General features: G+C 53.2%; 1 protein-coding gene across 1 annotated transcript in view; it reads left to right on the forward strand.

The window, feature by feature from the left end:
* The window catches only part of TGFBI (transforming growth factor beta induced), a 32811-nt gene extending 20195 nt beyond the window's left edge, over window positions 1–12616 (forward strand). Inside the window, exons 8-17 of the mRNA XM_034656045.1 lie at window positions 2179–2391; window positions 3210–3347; window positions 3884–4029; window positions 4884–5020; window positions 5791–5921; window positions 8336–8460; window positions 9704–9806; window positions 10379–10458; window positions 11508–11532; window positions 11982–12616. Of these exons, the coding sequence (XP_034511936.1) occupies window positions 2179–2391; window positions 3210–3347; window positions 3884–4029; window positions 4884–5020; window positions 5791–5921; window positions 8336–8460; window positions 9704–9806; window positions 10379–10458; window positions 11508–11532; window positions 11982–12022 (1139 nt within the window). The 3' untranslated portion in view covers window positions 12023–12616. The remainder of the gene's footprint in view (window positions 1–2178; window positions 2392–3209; window positions 3348–3883; window positions 4030–4883; window positions 5021–5790; window positions 5922–8335; window positions 8461–9703; window positions 9807–10378; window positions 10459–11507; window positions 11533–11981) is intronic.
* Window positions 12617–19299: the final 6683 nt, after the last annotated feature.

Genomic DNA, 19299 nt, shown 5'->3' on the forward strand with positions numbered 1-19299 from the left:
TAAGTTAGGGGTGTATTAATTGTTGCTGGAGGAGAGGGAAGGACCCAGATGTGCGAGAGGGGAGAGGAGCGAAGGCCGGGCTTGGCCACTGAGCTGCTGCCTGCGGAACCCTGAGTCTCCTGCAGAGAGGAGTAGCCCCCCGGTCCCCTGTGGACCCCAAATACACTTATCCTCCCAAATACAATCCACGGATGACTTCATTTCGTTTGAGTCTATTAAACCCACCTGCAAGCTGTATGATCTAAAATACCTACTGCCTTTCAGATGCCCGATAACCATAAAGTGTTCTCCTTGCAGCCACGCAGGGCTGGTGAGAGCACATGTCTAAAAGCACAGATGGGGATCTCTTGGGTCCAGATGTTGTGGCGCCTCTGTGCCTGGCCTGTGGCAGGAACTGAGGCTCCAGGAGGGAACGTGGTACAGANTAAAGTGTTCTCCTTGCAGCCACGCAGGGCTGGTGAGAGCACATGTCTAAAAGCACAGATGGGGATCTCTTGGGTCCAGATGTTGTGGCGCCTCCGTGCCTGGCCTGTGGCAGGAACTGAGGCTCCAGGAGGGAACGTGGTACAGACTTGTCTTCAAGGAAGTTTAAGCCTGGTTGGGATTAAAAACAGGTCATGGGATCTGAAGTGGTGAGCGCTATGACACAGATGCCCCCACGATGGTGGGGGTGGGGCACGTGCAGCCGGAGGGGTCCTGAGGCTTCCTGAAGGAGTGGAGACGTGGGCACATCTCAGCATATTGAACTTTCTGTTTAGAGCTGTGTTCTCCCTAAAACCAGTCTTGTACAGAGTGCATTTTCGTCTTTGAAGATATCAGAACTCTTACTGTAAGAAAAAGACAGCCCTAATTTATTCTTTTTGCACATCGGCCTTTTCCTGCTCAGTAACCGGTTTGCTGTAAGCAAAGGCCCTCGGGATGGGGCTGTAGCTGGCTGGCTCAAAGGCAGAGGGACAGGAGTCCAGCCCAACAGGCTTGGCTGTTTCTAGTGGGTTGGCAGACAGGCGAGAAGCAGCCTTGGGCTGGCGTGTCTTGTTTGAAGACTGGCTTCCAGCCCTGCCCTGCTCTCCCTCCCCGTGGCCCTAGCAGGTCACCCTTACCCCACCCAGCCTTTACTTTCCTTGCCTTAGGAGCTAAATCACTCAGACCTCATTACCATGGCAGCCTGGCTGTCCTTTCCTGTCCCGCCAGCTGAATGGCTCTCAAGGCTCCTGACACTCGTGCGGGAGCCCCGTGTCTCTGCAGGCCCTCGGAGCTTCCTCCTGTCCGTGACAGTGCGGTTTTGGTTCCCACACTCAGCACAGACTGAACTCGCCCCTGTGGCGAAGACTGTAAAACAAAGGGCCCTGGTGACCTTGGGCAGCGGCAATCCGGGAACCTGCCCTGCCTGGCAGGGGTCGTGTCTCCACCACTGCTCCTTGCTGCTTCCTCAGGACCTCCAACCTCTACCCTGTCCCTGGAGGCCACTTGGACAAGGAAATAAATGATTCTATTGATGACTTATGGGTGGGGTGAAGGGAGTGGCAAAGACCGTGTCTTCTTGATCACATCCCCAAGCCCGAAGAAAGACCCTGGCAGCTAGTAGACCCTTGGGTAAAATGAACAAAAACAGGTAAAACGTGCAAATCATCTAGAGCTCTCATTTGCTACGGTCTCCATCTTTCCGCACCACATTTTACATTGTTCTAAAGGTCAGCAGATGCGGAGTCCCGGGGTGAACTTGTTTTGAGGTTCAGGTGCTAGTAAGAGAGGTCAATCTCGAGTTCGGGTGCTAATGAGCTAGTCACTCATGTTTGTTAGGTGTTTCCCCTGTTGTCGGGCACTGGGCTGGGTGCTTTACATTCTGGATTCCCTGTCCCCCTTACACCATCTCCAGGCTTATCTCTGCCTGAGGAGGAAGTTGAGGCTTCCAGAGACTCAGTGACTTGCCCAGGGTCCCACAGTGGGTACGTGGCCGAGCTGGAATTCAGACTCAGGTAGTCGGCCTGCTGAGCATGGCTAGTGACAGGGGACAGCAGCAGGAGGAGAGGAGGCCCAAGGCTGCGCGGTTGCCCCAGCCCCATCTGAAGGTCAGCATCAGAGAGAATAGAATCCTCACAGCCACGGAGGCTGCGAGCTGGCCTCTGAGATCAGCCTAGAGCCGGCACTGCCTTGACCTGTGTCCTGTTCGCCCCCCAGACCTGCTGAACAACCATATCCTGAAGTCGGCCATGTGTGCAGAAGCCATCGTTGCAGGGATGTCCATGGAGACCCTGGAGGGCACTACTCTGGAGGTGGGCTGCAGCGGGGACATGCTCACCATCAATGGGAAGGCCATCATCTCCAATAAAGACATCCTGGCCACCAATGGTGTAATCCACTTCATCGATGAGCTGCTCATCCCAGACTCAGGTGAGCCAGGCCTCTGGGGCCATGATCCTGCCAGGCCCGCTGTCCCCTTTGTCATCCATGATGAGGACACCTGGGGAATTCAGGGATCTCGAGGGACATTTCCTCACCTGCGCCCAGCTCACAGCCTCTCAGGAGAGAGGGCCTGGGTACCTGGCAGGTTGCGGCCAGACTGTGAGGGATCTTGAGCTGCAGGCCTGGGAGTCCGGGCATCACTTTGGAGGCATTGGAAGCTGTTGAGGGAAGCTGGGGTAGGAGTGACTCCACCACAGAAACCATTCAGGAGATCTGCCCACTCTGATCGGGCACAGAGAGCCTGACCTCCGAGCATTTGCCCTGTCACTGGTGCCCAAGCATCCGAGGGTCCCTGCCCCGGGAGGAATGATTGAGTGGGCTTTGGCTTGGGTTCATTCAGCAGGCTAGCCCCATTCTGGAATTCTAGGGAGTTCGGTTGCCCAGGATGAAGCAATGTCATTGGAGAAAACCAAACCAAAGGAGAACTTTCTGTGGGTGTGGCCCCTGGCATTATCTGCTCCTCAGAAGCCACGGCACATCACTGCCACAGGCCTAGATGGCACCCTGCCCAAGGGTGGGGACAGACGTCCGCCTCTGCCTCCTGAACCTCACCTCACTCCCCTGCCCAGTGAGACCTGGGGGACCGGTGGCCCGATGACACGAGCCTGCTGTGCCCCAGTGGGCCTGAGAGAGCTGTTGACTCACGAGATGACATTCCTGCTGGTGTGCGTCATGCTGTGGGGCGGACGGAGGGTAAATGAAAACAGCACTTGTAACTTTCAAACCTGCGTTCTCTTTCCTTGCAGCCAAGACGCTGTTTGAATTGGCCGCAGAGTCGGATGTGTCCACAGCCGTTGACCTTTTCAGACAGGCTGGCCTCGGCACTCATCTCTCCGGAAAGGAGCGGTTGACCCTCCTGGCCCCCATGAATTCCATATTCAAAGGTAATGTGGCGAAGGCAGCCCCAGGAGCTGGTCACCTCCACGGCACCCCGCGGAACATTAGTGCTTCCACCCAGCTCAACTGAAACCCCAGGGGCTCTGCTGTATCGTTCGGCAGAGCAGAGAATGCATTTGAGGGTCTCGTCTTCAGAATTCAAGAGTTTGCATCTGGCCGGAGAGCAGAGCGCTCTCTTGCCTTTTTATTTGCAGAATCAACTGCTCATGTGATCATCAGAAGGTCAGAGTGAGGATACAGCTGAGCCTTGGCCGAGGGGAAGGTGGAGGAGGGGGCCAAGTGGTGTCCGTGCCTTCCCCTCCCTCTACGGGCAAGACTCCAGACACCCACGATTATCTAGACCTTCTTTTGTTTGGTTGATTTGCTGGAGACACCAGATGTTAAGGAATATTGGCAGCCTCGCTGGATTTCTCAATCTCCCACTTCCAAACGCAAGGAGGGTTGGGCTTCTCTCTGCGTTTATCTCTCATTCTCTTCCTTTCTGGAGCGTGCCTCTGGACCTAAACCATACCTTCTCTTGCAGATGGAACCCCTAACATTGATTCACATACAAAGAATTTGCTTCTGAATCACATGATTAAAGACCAGCTGGCCTCCAAGTATCTGTATCATGGACAGACCCTGGACACTCTGGGTGGCAAAAAACTGAGAGTTTTTGTTTATCGCAATGTAAGTCTTGGCTCCTAAATCACAATCTTTCTTTGTCTCAGCTCTGAGAAATGGAAACTGAATTAGTGAAATAGAGTATTTATTTATTTATTTATTTATTTATTTATTTATTTATTTATTGTATGTAAGTCCTCAAAAGCAGAAGCTTGCCTGAGAACTGGTTTCTAATAAGAAAGGAAGGGATTTCTGGAAATCTGACTTGAAAGGATCCAAATGGGATCCTGCAGAAGGATTAGAATCTCCTTTGTGGGAGGCCTTTGGGAATAAACCACGCAGCTGTCTGAGCTGACTAGGCAGACGGTGGTCCACGCCGAGCTCAGCCTGATGAGCAGGGGAGCTATGAATCCTTGGCTTACGTGAGGAGAAGCCCCCTGAATAGAAGCACAGCCGACCCTGGTCAAAAAGGTTTTCTTCTCTCTTCTGTCTCTTTCCTGTCTTCAAACCCAACAGTTACTCTGAAATACCAACCAGAAAGCACAATACAACACAGCCATTCCTTGGGACCAGCCAGTACCATTGACTAAAGATGGTCGTCATCTGTTAAATAAAGAATTCAGTAGGATTGATCTGTTGATTTGATCATTGTCAATGGACCTCCCATGTCATGGGATAGTCTCATCATGGGGCCTCTCTATAACTCTAGTGGGGCCCAATGGCCCTTTCTCCTTAGGGAACACTATTTTTATTTTTCCTTCCCTGGAGAAAGCACAACATTTTATCCTAGTCATAATGACCCATTCCAGTGTATATTCACTGATCTTTGTGAATGAAGACAGCAGCATGTACCCTGAGCACGTCAGGAGGCCCGCATACTGGTGGATGACCTGCCTTGTGTCTTCCCCCCTCTGGCACAGAGCCTGTGCATCGAGAACAGCTGCATTGCTGCCCATGACAAGAGGGGGAGGTACGGGACACTCTTCACCATGGACCGAATGCTCACCCCTCCAATGGGGACCGTCATGGACGTCCTGAAGGGGGACAATCGCTTCAGGTAACCAGCCTCATCCCAGGGAAGACTCCTGCCAAGTGGTCATGCCGGGTCAGGATGCTGGGTCTCAGCTGTCCAGCTCCCCTCTTCCTCAGGGGTTCAGTGAACACTGGTGGTGCCCTGGTGATCTTCTGGGCTGGGGATCTGGGAGAGGTGGGGGTCACGCTGGAAGCTTGGGTTGAGAAGAGGGGTTATTTCTGGACTGTAATCCCCACATCCTTGGGAACAGGGAGGGCCTGCATTTTCATATTGAAGTGCAAGAAAGACACCCCACTCTCATCTTAAAGTCCCAAGTAAGCCGAGAGCACCTGGTTTTGAGTGCGGGATGAGTCTCAGTCTGCACAAGCTCTCCCTAGGGCACGGGAAGACTCTTCGTCACTCCTTCTCAGGCTCCCTGTGTCACTTTGTTCTCTTACCCCTCTCTCTCCATTTCTGACTTGCTCACTCGCCCCTGGGTGCTGTGACACCAGAGCCTGGGTGACCCCCCCACCCTCTGCACTCCGCTCACATCCCCAGGGCCCGGTGGCTTGGCCTCTACCTTCCTCCTTCCCCCTCTGGCCTCTGACCTCTGGCCGTTTGACACTGCTGAGCATTTATGGAGTGAAGATGCAGACTGGATTTTCCCTCTTTGTGCATGAGCAGGGGGTGAGAACCAGCAAGGGGCGTGAATTCTAGTTCTGGGCTCCACCTCCCCACAGTGGGGAGGTGTTTGGGAAGGTGAGCACCCCCTCCCTGCCACAGGCAGGTGACATTTTCTCTGTGCGTCTCCACAGCATGCTGGTAGCCGCCATCCAGTCTGCCGGGCTGACAGAGACGCTCAACAGGGAAGGGGTCTACACAGTCTTTGCTCCTACGAATGAGGCCTTCCAAGCCATGCCACCAGAAGAGCTGAACAAACTCTTGGGTAAAGACCAAGCAAAGTATATTTCACACGGTTTCTAAAGTGACTGGAGCAGTCAGGGGACCAGCAGGAAACCGGGGGCACATTACCCAGGGTTTGACCGAAAGGGACTTAATGAGGAGACTGTTTGCAGAAGTGTGGGCAGGAGTTAGGGACCAGCAAAGGATGATGACACCTAGGGAAAGGTGTTTCCCACCCCAGGCCAGGGATGGCGAGGCTGAGGGAGGAGATGGGAAGAACCCAAGCTCGGAGGAGGGGTACGGGACAGCAACCAGAGCCACCTGCGGCTTCTGCAGAACCAAGGCAAGGGGGCCAGGACACCCTTAGCCTCCTTGCTCTCCTCCCTCATGCCCATTGCGTGGGCCTCCTGTCAGCTATGAGAGGGGGGCAGGGGAGGCTGGACGATGTGCTTCACAGCGGTCAGGCTCCCCGGGCACCACACAGGGCAGAGAAGAGTAGAGAGGCATTGACTGGGTAACAACCGGCCCCGTCACCAAGACATGTCTTCCCCGCAAGGACCTGTGAGGACAGCAATAACGAAGCCATTTTACCCTCATGAAATGTCCCTCAGGGCAAAAGCTTTACCGAGAAGCTATTCCCCGCCCCGAGAAATTTAGCTGAAGATGTTTGAGAGATAATCCCAGTGGTTAAGGGCTTGGACTCCCAGATCACCTAACAGCAGTTTCAATTCCTGGCCCTGGCATTCACGGGCCGAATGCCCTCTAGCAAGTTGTTTGACCTCTCTGAGCTTCGGCTTTCCCGTTAGAAGAATGAGAGTGCCTTGCTGTGTGTCATGTGGAGTAAATGAGGTGTTGCCCGCAGTGCGGGGCACATGTCCTCCCCCAGTAGTGGCTGCGTGATGGGGTGTGGGGGCGGGGACGCAGTGTTGAGTTCTGATGCACACCCGTGAGACACACTTCCACCCTCGCAAAAAGGTGAGCCTGAGGAGGAGGAAAAGGGAAGTGAGAAGAGGAGGAGGAGGAAGGACCTTGGCCACACCTTGGGTCCCACATCATCCACACCTTCCTTCCAGCTCCAGAGCAGGAAGGAACTTTCTGTTCGGGTTGCCGGCAGCTGTGGGCTGAATTTCTGTCCTGTTTAATATTCTTTATTGCCAAACGAATGCCTGTGTCTTCGATGCTGACGTGTGTTCCTGAGAAGAGGGGAGAAGTTCATCCTGAACATAAACTTTCCATCCTCTCCTGGTCCAGCAGGAGTGGAATATTCCCCAGATGGCCTTGAGCCTGCTCGGCTTCCCTTTCATTTTCAGTTATGCAGGAGCAGGAGGAGGCTTGGGCAAAGCTTCCCAAATGTGCCCTCGGCCAGGCCTGCAGGCAGGAATAGCCCCCAGGGCTCCCGGGAGATGGAGGGCTGGCCAGGTGTAAGAAGTCAATCTAGATATTAGACATCTTGGAGGAAGGAAGCCTTTTGCACCCTCAGGGCTGGCATGGCTCAGCACTTCGAGGCAGGATTTCTGTGGAATGGGAATTCCTGTCTGCCAAGTTGTGGATGTTTGGAAATCACTCGGTACCTGGTAGCTCCATCCCGTGGCACTAATGTAGATTTGTCAGTACCCTAGTGAACTCTCCAAAATGCTTTAAAACTTCCTCCGTTCTCAGTTTGGAAATGCTGGAAATAGGCATCCAGCAGCCCTGGGGAAATCTAGGCACTTGGCTGGGAACGTGAGGAGCGGGGCGGCTGTGATGGAGATGAGAGGACAGCTGGCAGCTTTACGAATTGCCTCCCACACTTAATTTGGAAAATGCCTGTGCACCTTTATGAGCAATCGGATGCTCTCCGCAGTTGGTGGAGAGGCTGATGTGGGCTGGAAGGAATGCCGAGACGTGACGGGAGGGATGCTGCGGAGGGAATGCCCCCCTCAGCCCTGACCTCATCGGCTGCGCACCCCGCCCCCCAGACAGCAGCTGTTGACTCTTTCAAATTCTCCCTGCAGGAAACGGCCGCCCCAGAATATGCATTTGAGGGCAGAACGTGTAAATATTTCACTACTGTGTTATAACCATTGGGAGCCACACTGATGATGAAATGTCCCAGATGCCGGTGCTGGAAAGGTTCCTGGCTTTCCAAGCAAATATTTAGCTCATGGAAAAATGAGTCATACTCACAGAGGAGTATGGATTAACTCCTTCTCGGCAGCACAGAGAGCACTTGCTCAACCTGCCAGCCCCCCGACTGCAGAGGCAGACTCATGGCCGCAGACACGTGCCTCGATCCCCTGAGCCTCCTGCAGGCGGCGAGTCAGAGGGCTGAGCACACCCACTGTGTGCTCCTCACCTGGTCGGGGAGTTCTCCGTCTCAGCCATCCCCACTTGCATCCCCTCTTGGCCCTTCTCGACCGTGCCAGTTACCAACCTGGGAATTCACTCTGCTCTCCTTTCTTTCCCGCAAACCTGCAGGCAATGCCAAAGAGCTGGCCAACATCCTGAAATACCACATTGGCGATGAGATCCTGGTCAGTGGGGGCATCGGGGCCCTGGTACGGCTGAAGTCTCTCCAGGGGGACAAGCTGGAAGTCAGCTCAGTGAGTGTGCTTGAGAACTAAAGGCCAGCCATGCACTGCCACTGGGGCTCCAGGGCACGCCTCAGCCCCTGGGCCAGCATCAGACACACACACACGGTCTGGAAGATGCACCTTGAATCTCTGAGTGCCTTCTGTCCAAAGACGGAAAAGAGAAAAGGGTCTTTGGGGAAATCAGGCAAGATCGTGGTTAGACATGAATAAGAACTTCCAGATTTGCTGGGGAATCCAGTGTCCGACTGGCATGGCAGAGAGGCCATTAGATTTTCTTTCCCTTGTGGAGATGATGGGCAGTTACTCATGCATCTCGAGGGATCAATCCCCAGGCCCCTTCCCACCCTATCCTTTCAAATCTGGGGCTCACCACGCTCCACCGTGAGCCACACCATCCCAAGAGGCTTTTTCCTCTGATGCTTGGTCTGCGGGCCTTCCCTTGCTCTGCACCTTGCTGACATGCATCCACTTTGAAGCTGCCTCAGGGGATTCCCTTACTAGAGAGAGAGAACAGATAGGCAGCCAAGCTCAGTGGAGCTGCCTGTGGCCTCCCTGGCTGCGCCGGCCAAGGCCACTGGGCTTTCCTGAGGAGCCACCACTCTTCCTGAATGTGGCTGGCTCAGCGCCTGCTCCGGGCTCCTCTCTCCTGACCTTCAGCCATCCCTTTGCTCATCACTTTCCGTCCAGAGCCGGAGGAAGCATGGAGGGAGGCAGAATGTGATGACTCCTAGCTTTGGGTGTTGGGGTCCCATCCCAGGCTTCCATTCCCCCTTCCCCTTTGGGTCTGATCCATGAGTCATTCAGGAAGGACTGAGGTGGATGCCTGGGTGCACTTCCTATGAGAAAGGCAGGCCGCTGAGGACGAGTGGAAGGACCCCTACGCCCGGGGCTAGAGGCCTGGCTTCTGTTCCTCGCCATCCTACCCACTTAGCTTAAAGGAGGCACCGGGCCTGTCCTGGATCTCAGTTTCCTCTTCTGCTAAGTGGGGCAGTGATATCTGCCTCTTTAGCCCACACTTCTGTGAGGACAAGGTGACAGGCGCACGAGGCTGTTCTGTAGGTGACACCATGCTGAGCCATGCGCCGGGGTTAGAATGTGTCCACTGGACTAAAGGCGTGTGGCTGGCAGGGGCTATTCCATTCCCCAGCGTATCCCTCACACCTGACACAGGATCTGGTGTCTGGAAGCGCTCAGTAAACACTTACTGAGTGAGTAAGATCCATATGGTCTCTGTCGTCTCTTTTTCTCCCAGAAAAACAACATAGTGAGTGTCAATAAGGAGCCGGTTGCGGAAGCTGACATCATGGCCACCAATGGCGTGGTCTACGCCATCTCCAGTGTCCTTCAGCCTCCAGGTAAGGCGCTAAAGGATCCCATCCGCACTCAGCCTGCAGCTGACCCTTCTGCACACACGGCAGGTGGTGCTCGGCAGGAAAACTATTCTATGCAAAGATAAGAATAGTGCACAACATACCAACTGAGCCTCCGTGGACAGCATCTCTGTGGCCGATGGAAAAGTGAATTAGGAACTGTTGGTTTCAAATGCGCCACAGCAGAAACTCGAGGACACGTTTCTTTTTGCTGAATTGCCTGTCTTAGCCCCTCTCAGACACAGCCCATTATCGGTCACACGTGGATGCTGTGAACGTGGCTCCGAGCACACGTCGTGCAGCATGCGCATCGTGGGCGTTCTCTTTACCTGCAGCAAGGCTGAACTTGAGTCCAGCCTCTGTCTGCACTGTGCATTCACCTTTCTTGCATTCTTCCCCCATGGGCCAAATTCCACCGTGAGTTAGGGCAAGTTATGAGGGAAAAATTCATGGGGGACTGTGAGCCAGCAAGCCTACCAGTGCCCCTGTCGTGCTTGCTATGATTGCCGTGCCAGGAGCTTCTCTCTCACCAACGTTGCATTTGCTTTCATCTCCAGCCGTCAGACCTCAGGAGCGAGGGGATGAACTCGCAGACTCTGCACTTGATATCTTCAAGCAGGCGTCGGCGTATTCCAGGGTAAGATGCTGCTAGGTTTGCCGTGGCCGGAGCAGCCTTGGGTCCTCGGCTTGGGCCCATGCAGGGGGCTCTCCGGGTTCCTGTCTTCCTTGGCTGCTCCCCCAGAGCTCCTGTGAAATTTCTCCCCACTCCCAAGCAGGCATTCTTAGCGCCCGCCTGAGTGGAGTTCCGAGAAAAGAGCCCAGGCGGCCCCTACTTCCTTCGTGAGCGAAAGCCCAGGCCTTTAAACCGAAGCCACTGCTGGTGAGGACAGATAAAGCTCTGGACTGCATCTGTCCAAGGAGGGCAGCCCATCCTGAATTTGCCTTACTGTGGCCTTGCCTGGCCTGAGCCTGGGCCTTTAAATCACGCTCGGTTTTTCATGACGCGGCCAGACTTGGGGAATGTGGGGGCTCTCCAAGATGGTGGTGTGGGTTCTGGATACAGGGCAGGTGTTGGGGGGATCTCCCTTCCTTGCCTCAGCTCTACTTCCCTCTAGAACCTCTCTGGTTCTTCCTGTGCTTCTCTTCCTGCTCCCCAGCTTGCCTGGAGCCCAGAAGCCCCACTCCGGCTCCTTTGCTGCTTCGCATGAGGTGGGCCCTCTTGGGAATATGGGCATCTTATAGAAAGTTTGCATTTCAAGAGAAGAGGCTGCTGAAGGTAGTTCTCACCCCAGAGGCCTGGAGCTGGAATATGCCCTTTACTTTTAGACAAAGGGGTTTCTTCGTGCCCCTTGAGAAGGGTTCTTGGCCTTGAGCTCCTACTCTTGAGGACCACCTTCTGTGCCTTCCCAGCTCCCCAAGCTCTAGGCTATGGTCTCGGTGGAAGCCTGGCTCTGGGATCTCCCAGAAATATCCACCCAGACTCTACTTGGTTGGGGCTTACACTTTGCTTGGGGCTGCCAAGGCCATCTTAGGGGCTCCCTAGGACCCAGCAGCTACACCTTCCCCTTCCTCTCCCTCACTCCCAGGATTTTTTCTTAGTAGGGGTGGCTGTGGGCAAAGCCACTGCTGTGAGCTGGGGCAGGTACAACTTTCACTAGAAACCTGACACTTGGTGTTTTCTTTCAGGCCGCCCAGACCTCTGTGAAACTAGGTAAGTCTGGCCTGGGTTTAAAGTCCTTGTATGCGTGTTTGGGCCTGTCCCCCAAGCAGGCCCAGACCTGCCATCTGCTGTATATAGATCAGAACATCATGGTGCAATAAAACAAGGGTGGCCTTTGGGGTCAGCCACATAACACCTTCTCCATAAGATGGAGATACTAAGAGTACCAAGCTGTTCGGGTTGCTGTGAGCGTTTGGCTCTGGGAACCTGGGAATATTGCACGGGCACTTGGCAGGCGCACATGGTGGTAGATGGAGGAGATCCCAGTTCTTGTTACATCATGGTGTAAGACAGGAAGTCTCCCAAACCGAAAAGCGCCTGCAGGGGGCAGGCGAGAGCGGCAGGAGGCGGCCGTTGGCCCGAGCTCCTGACTCTGACAGTGTCGGAGACAGATACTGGGCGGTTTGCATCCTTTTCACCTTGAAACTTCTCTCGTCCAGCCCCCGTGTATCAGCGGTTATTAGAGAGGATGAAGCATTAGCGCGGAGAACGCGGGAAGAACGCACTTCGGCAGCTCACCGCCACTTTCTCTGAGTTTACCAAAGAGACTGAATGTTTTTGAAACCAAATATCACACTTCAGTGTACCTGGGCTGCACCGGAATGAGATCTGAGCCCTGGTGGGTGGAGGGAGGAGGGAAAGAGATGTCCTTTTATTTGTTTTTACCCCCAAACATGGCTGTTTACCCACTGCATGCGGACACTTGGATGTCACTGCCTGACAGTCGCTTCTACAAAGGATCTGTCCCATTTCCCACCCATGCCAAGTGCTCTGGAAAGGGGGGCTGAAGTTTTGTGGAGCTCACAAAACACGAATCAGGCAATCCAGCATCACAGGGGGAGTCCTGGCACGGTTTTTGTAAAGCTCTTTTACAACTGGAGAAATGGCATCATTATAAGCTATGAGTCCAACTGCTCTGTCAAACGTGTCTTGTGCCTGCACGTGGCTTGGACGCTTCTTGGTGGCCCTGTCCAGGTAGAAAAGGGAGGGTAGGTAGAGCATGCAGAGCCCAGGATTTCCCAGGTGTGGCAGAGCCATCGTGTGTTTGTAATAATAAAACCAAAGTAATGTATGCCTGTGTGGACGGGAACTGTGTGCCGGCCTGGGTATTCGCAAGGGCAGGGGGCTGTTTTTTGGGGCTGTGCTGGTCCTCCAATGGAGATTGCACCCAGGAGCAGTGGGACAGGGAGCCCTGAGGGGAAGGTCTGTGGGACTTGCTCTGTCTTTGTTGAACTCGTTCTCCTTTCAGCCTCCATGGGCCTTGGGGGCTCGAGTCCTCTGTGTTCCCTTGACGCCTCTTCTTGGCCAGAAGTGCCCATCTCCCAGCCTCATAACCTCTGCCTTTGCGTTGGACTTTTGAACGCTCAGTACTACCCTATGAAGAGGTTCCTGCACGGTCCCATTATACAGATGAGGAGACTGAGGCTCAGGAAAGGGGGAGCCCCTGGCAGCACAGCAGATAGCTGAGCCGGGACTGGCACCCAAGCCTCCTGCCTCCCAGGGACCACCATTCGGCATGGGTGTCAGCCCAGGTTTTCCAGGACCATACCCCCTGTGCCGACCCCCACATAAATCCTTTCCCCAGCTCCTTTGTCTTCTCCATTTTGAAATGTCCTCAGCACTGACAGGCTGGTGCAGCCGGCGCATCACTGCTCCCTGCCTGTGTGGCCTGGAACTTTCAGGCCTGTTCCCTTATCAGTACCAGGGTGCTGACCGGGCGTCTCCATCCCAGGTCCGTCCTGAGGAAGAAATGAGATGATCCTCATAAGATGCCTAGCACGGCCTTAGGGCATCTCGATCAGTGCAGCCGAGAGCCCTTCGGTGCCTCTGCCAGAGACAGCCCCTTATCTGGAGACAGACAGCCCCCTCACCTGGAGATAGCCCCCTTATGCGGAGACAGCCCCCTTATCTGGAGACAGACAGCCCCCTTACCCAGAGACAGCCCCCTTACCTGGAGACAGCCCCCTTATCTGGATACAGACAGCCCCCTCACCTGGAGATAGCCCCCTTATGCGGAGACAGCCCCCTTATCTGGAGACAGACAGCCCCCTTACCCGGAGACAGCCCCCTTACCTGGAGACAGCCCCCTTATCTGGAGACAGACAGTCCCCTCACCTGGAGATAGCCCCCTTATGCGGAGACAGCCCCCTTATCTGGAGACAGATAGCCCCCTTACCCAGAGACAGCCCCCTTACCTGGAGACAGCCGCTTTACCTGGAGACAGCCCCCTTATCTGGAGACAGACAGCCCCCTCACCTGGAGATAGCCCCCTTATGTGGAGACAGCCCCCTTATCTGGAGACAGATAGCCCTTTAACCCAGAGACAGCCACCTTACCTGGAGACAGCCCCCTTACCTGCCGCCTCCAGCAGGTGGAGCTCATTCCACCTACAGGACCAGGAGACCCAGGGAACTCATCGCTGCAGCTGGGAATAGAGCAGTGGAGGCACAGAGGGAACCCCTCCCACCCAGTCTGGGGAGGACAGACACCACCTGTCATAAGTACAGTCACTCATCCACCGCCTCATGGCACTCATCAGTCACTCCACAGATATCACTGTGAGGCCTTGATCTCTCGAAGCTTCCATACCCATGGGGAAGGGAACTGCAAATCCATTCATGGCCCTCCCGCCCAGGCTTCTGTGACAGATGAGGAAGAATCCGAGGAAGTAGGGGTGGAGGAGGGGATGCAGGGAGCTCTGGGAAGTGGGAGGAGAGTAGAGCAGGTGCAGGAGCTAACCTGGAGGCAAAGGGTTTAGCAAAGAGGGTGTCTTGAGAGATGACGCTTAGCCTTCTGTGGCTCCCAGTCCTGTTCTGCCCTGCTCACGGGGGCCTGGCGTTCATGTGGGCTGGGCTGCCAGCGACGGCTAGTTCTTGCTGGATTTGCTACAGCTGTATTTCATTTAAGTACCCGAAATGCACACCCCAGACTTTCCAAGAAAACATCAGAACCCTAAGAAGTGGTATCACTTCTAAAGATCCCTTCATTTAAAATAAAAACCAACACAAGTTCCTTAAAAATGCCAAAAACCCCTCCCTCTCGGCCTGCGATCCCTGCCCTGCCTCCCTCCGAGCCTCCCCAGCAAGGGGGCTCCATTCTTTCAGCTGGAGTGTCCCCCTTGTGACTGAGCCCCTGCCTTCCCTTCCCAGCCAAAAAGGATAACCTTTTTGGGGTCCTTAATACCCCTCACCCCCGCCCTGTGTTTTTTTGAAGACCCTGGGCTAAACATTAGGGGCTTCTATCTGGGAATGGATGCCCAGGCCTGAGGGGTAGCCCCTCAATGTTTGGGGGATGGGTGACTGCCGGAGGGAGGTGTGTGCTTGCCCTGTGCTCCCCTTCTACAGAGGCCAGAGGGCAGCCCCAGCCAGGAGGTTGCCCAGGCCTGGGCTGACCCCTGCCTGCTGAGCCCCAGCGAGGAAAAGGAAGGAGAGGGAGAAGGGCCAGGTGTTCTGCTAGTTCCCTTCTCTCTCTGCTGTCGCTAGGCAGCTGCTGGGCCTTTGGGGTAGAGAGGACCTCAAAGACCCTGAGCACAGGGGCCCTGGTGCCTGGGGGTCGGGGCTGGGCCTCTCCCACGCAGGGACAGAGGCTTTCTAGACCTGGTCTCATTGGCCAGCCGAGAGGCCAGCCCAGCTCTGGGGCTAGAGGTGGGGTTGCCACCTTGGGCTATGCACTGAAATGCATTATCTTTTCTTTTCCTTACAGTCCTATTTAACAGGTGTGTATGAATAGTTTTCATTTTACTGATGTGGCTATGGAAGCTTCAAGAGGTAGTTTGCCAGGCCACAGAATAGGCAGAGGCTGGTCCGTAAACCTGGCCCGTGTGACTCCAAACCCCACACTCTTAGGCATTCTGCTCCTTCTGCCCCACCCATACCAAGGTGCTTGGACAAGTAGGACTCAGGTGCCAGGGGGGCCAGAAAGGGCATGAGAGCCCCACCACCACTTCTGAGAAGCCCCAGCAAGACTGGTCTCTGTGTGCACACCCTGTCCAGATAGGAGAGAGAGGAAAGGGATTTCTCCTGCAGGGGAAAATGCCTCTGTGCTTGAAGCCATACTTCAGTATCACGGTCTGAAGGAGCTGCCCTGTGCTCCTTCAGAGCTGTTCTCAGAAATCTTTCCAAAGCCAGGAGAGAAGGCCATGGAATGAGGATGGGCCCAGTGCCCTCTCCCGGGAAGTCAAATGAGGCCACTTCTGGCCATGCCTGCCTGGCAAGGAAAGAAACACATCCCCTCTGTGGGATCTTGTGGCCAAATTCCAGACTGAGATGGTTCAGGGAAGTACACACACAAGTGCTCACACACTCACTTGCACACACTCTCACAGGGTCACACACTCACACCCCCTCCACACACACACCCCTCGGCAGGCCTAAAGGGCCCCAGACAGAGCCTCAGACATAGGTAACTGCTGGTGGGGAGAGGACTCTGGGACCTGGGGGAGGAAGGTAGGGCCATGATTGCTCCCCAGAAACCTCCTGGTGTGGCCTCAGGCTTGTTGGAGGCTGGCTACACGGGCCATCCAGAGCAGGCAGCTGTGACTGCGAGGTCCCTGCCATCCCGAAGCTCACCAGTAGTGAGAGAGGTGGTGGAGTGAAGCGAGCACCAGGACCTGAAGAATGGTGGTGGGGGGGTGGCAGCAAGGGGGTTCTGGGCTGAAAGAGCAGTGGGCGTGAAGTGCTAGAGTCCTGCACCTGCAGGGGGAGAGCAGAGAAAACTCCTCTGGAGAGGGAGGTGTCTGGGAGCCAGACTGCCTGGCCTTGGAGGCCATGGTGAGAGGCTGAGATGTGATCCTGAGGACAACGAGAAGCCACTGGAGGGTTTACCTGGGGGAGGGGGGGAGGGGGAGAGGGGGGTGTGCCATGATCAGAATTTCATTGCTGTAAAATATAGCATTGAATTTACCTTTTTAATCATTTTTTAAATGATTATTTGAGAGAGAAAGAGAGAGAGTACACATGAGTGGGGAGAGGGGCAGAGGGGAGACTCTCAAGCAGACTCTGCACTGAGTGGGGAGCCCGAAGCAGAGCTCAGTCCCATGACCCACAAGATCACGACCTGAGCCGAAACCAAGAGCCAGGCGCTCAAGCGACTGAGCCACCCAGGCGCCCCTTTCCGACCATTTTGAAAGTGTATAGTTGAGTGGCATGAAGTACATTCACATTGTTGTGCAATCGTCTCCAGGATTCTTTGCATCTCATGGGGCAAAACTGAAATGCACTAAACATGAGCTCAGCGTTCTCATTCCTCCTGCTCCCCCGGCCCTGGGTCACCACTGTTCAACCTTCTGTCCCCATGAATTTGACCATCTAGGAACTCATTTGAATGGAATCGTACAGTATTTGTTCTTTGGTGACTGGCTTTTTCATTAGGATGCCTTCTGGGTTCATGCACGTGATAGCTTGTGTCAGAATGTCCTTTTGTCAAGGCTGAGGAATATTCCGCTGCACATATGCCACATTTCGTTTATTGATTTATCCACCGACTGAGGATGGGTTGCTCCCACTTTCAGGACATTGTGAATAATGCTGCTGTGAACGTGGGTGTACAAGTATTTGAGTTCATTTTCAATTATTTGGGGTATACATGCAAAAATGGGTTTGCTGGATTGTTTGGTAATCCTATCTTTAATTTTTTGAGGAAATGGGGCATCTGGGTGGCTCAGTTGGTTGAACACCTGACTCTTGATTGGATCTCAGGGTCCTGGGATCAAGCCCCCACATTGGGCTCTGCGCTCAGCAGGGATTCTGCTTGTCCCTCTCCCTCTGTCCCTCCCCCCACTTCCTCTCTCTCTCTCTCTCTCAAATAAATAAAATCCTTCAGATTTTGAGGAACTGCTATACTGCTTCCACAGCGGCTGTGCTATTTTATTTCCCACCAACGGTGCACAAGGGTCCAGTTTCTCCATGTCATCCTTGCCTTGCTGTTTTGTGTTTTTATAACCACCATCCCAATGGATGTGGTTTTGATTTCATTTCATTCCCTAATGATGAGCAATGTTGAGCATCTTTTCATGTGCTTATCAGCCATTTGTATATCTTTGGAGAAATACCTGTTCAAGTCTTCGCCCATGTTTGAATCAGGTTGTTGGCTTCTTGAATGTTAGAGAAGTTCTTTATATATTCTGGATATTAGTCTCATGAAATATATGATCTGCCAATATTTTCTCCCTTTCTGTGGGTTGCCTTTTTACTTTGTTGATAGTGCCCATTGATGAATAAAAATATTTAATTTTTATTAAGTCCAATTTATCTGTTTTTCTTTTGTTCCCTGTACTTTGGTGTCATATGCTAGAGATCACCACAGAATCCAATGTCATAAAGATTTTCCCCTATGTTTTCTTTTTTTTTTTTAAGATCTTATTTATTAGAGAGAGAAAGAGCACACAAGAGGGGAAGCAGCAGAGGGAGAGGGAGAAGCAGGCTCTCCGCTGAGCAGGGAGCCTGACTCAGGGCTCAATCCCAGGACCCTGGGATCATGACCTGAGCTGAAGGCAGACGCTTAACCGACTGAGCCACCGAGGCGCCCCTCCCCTATGTTTTCTTCTAAGACTTTTATAGTTTTAGTTTTTATGTTTAGATCTTTGACCCATTTTGAGTTAGTTTTTGCGTATGGTATAAGAGTCTGAATTCATTTCATGGAGACATCCAGTTTTCTCAGTAACATTTGTTGGCAAGACGGTCCCTTTCCCTTTGAATGGTCTTGCCACTATTGCTGTGAATCATTTGGCCGTATATGCAGGGTTTTATGCCTGCTCTCTGTTTCTGTTGGTCTATATGTCAGTTTTTATGTCAATACCACACTCTTGATTACTGTAGCTTTGTTGTGAGTTTTGAAATCCAGAATGTGAGTTGTCTGACTTTGTTCTTTTTCGGGATTTTTTTTGGCTATGTAGAGTCCCTTGAGATTTTATATGAATTTTAGGATGGATTTTTATACTTCTGCAAAAAGACATCATTGGGATTTTGGTAGAGATTTCTCTGTGTCTGTAGATCACTGTGGTGTAGCATAGACATCTTTGCGATATTAAGTCTTCCAACCCACGAACACAGGGTGTCTTCAGTTTATTTTTCTTTTCTTTAATTTCTTTCAACAATGTTTTGCCCTTTTGCACATATAAGTCCTTCATAGAACCTTGGTTAAATTAATTCCTGAGTGTTTAATTTTTTGATGCTATTGTAAATGGCATATCTTCTGAATTTCCCAGTTTGTATTTAGAAGATTGCTTTGGCTTCAGGGTGGAGGGGAGGAGTGGAAGCTGGGAAACAAGTCAGGAGGGTGTACTAGTCATGTAGGCAAGAGATGATGGAGGACCAAGGTGGTCTCACTAGAGACAGAAGGACATGGAGGAATGAGGTCTATCCTGGAGGTGGGACAGACGGGGCTTGGAATTGGGCTGGAGGAGTGGTGTGGAAGAAAAGGAGAATTCAAAGATGCTAATGTTTCGGGGCACCTGGGTGGCACAGTCATTAAGCGTCTGCTGTTGGCTCAGGGCGTGATCCCAGCATTCTGGGATTGAGCCCCACATCAGGCTCCTCTGCTGGGAGCCTGCTTCTTCCTCTCCCACTCCCCCGCTTGTGTTCCCTCTCTTGCTGGCTGTCTCTGTCAAATAAATAAATAAAATCTTAAAAAAAAAAAAAAGATGCTAACGTTTCCACCTCAAACAGCTGGCTAAAAGATGGTGCCTGTTTTTCTAAAATGCAGAAGAGTGAGGGAGAGGTTGTCAAGAGGAGAAAATTGATGGCTCTACTTTGGATATTT

This window comes from Ailuropoda melanoleuca, chromosome 3, assembly GCF_002007445.2.
Source record: "Ailuropoda melanoleuca isolate Jingjing chromosome 3, ASM200744v2, whole genome shotgun sequence".
Lineage (NCBI taxonomy): Eukaryota > Metazoa > Chordata > Mammalia > Carnivora > Ursidae > Ailuropoda > Ailuropoda melanoleuca.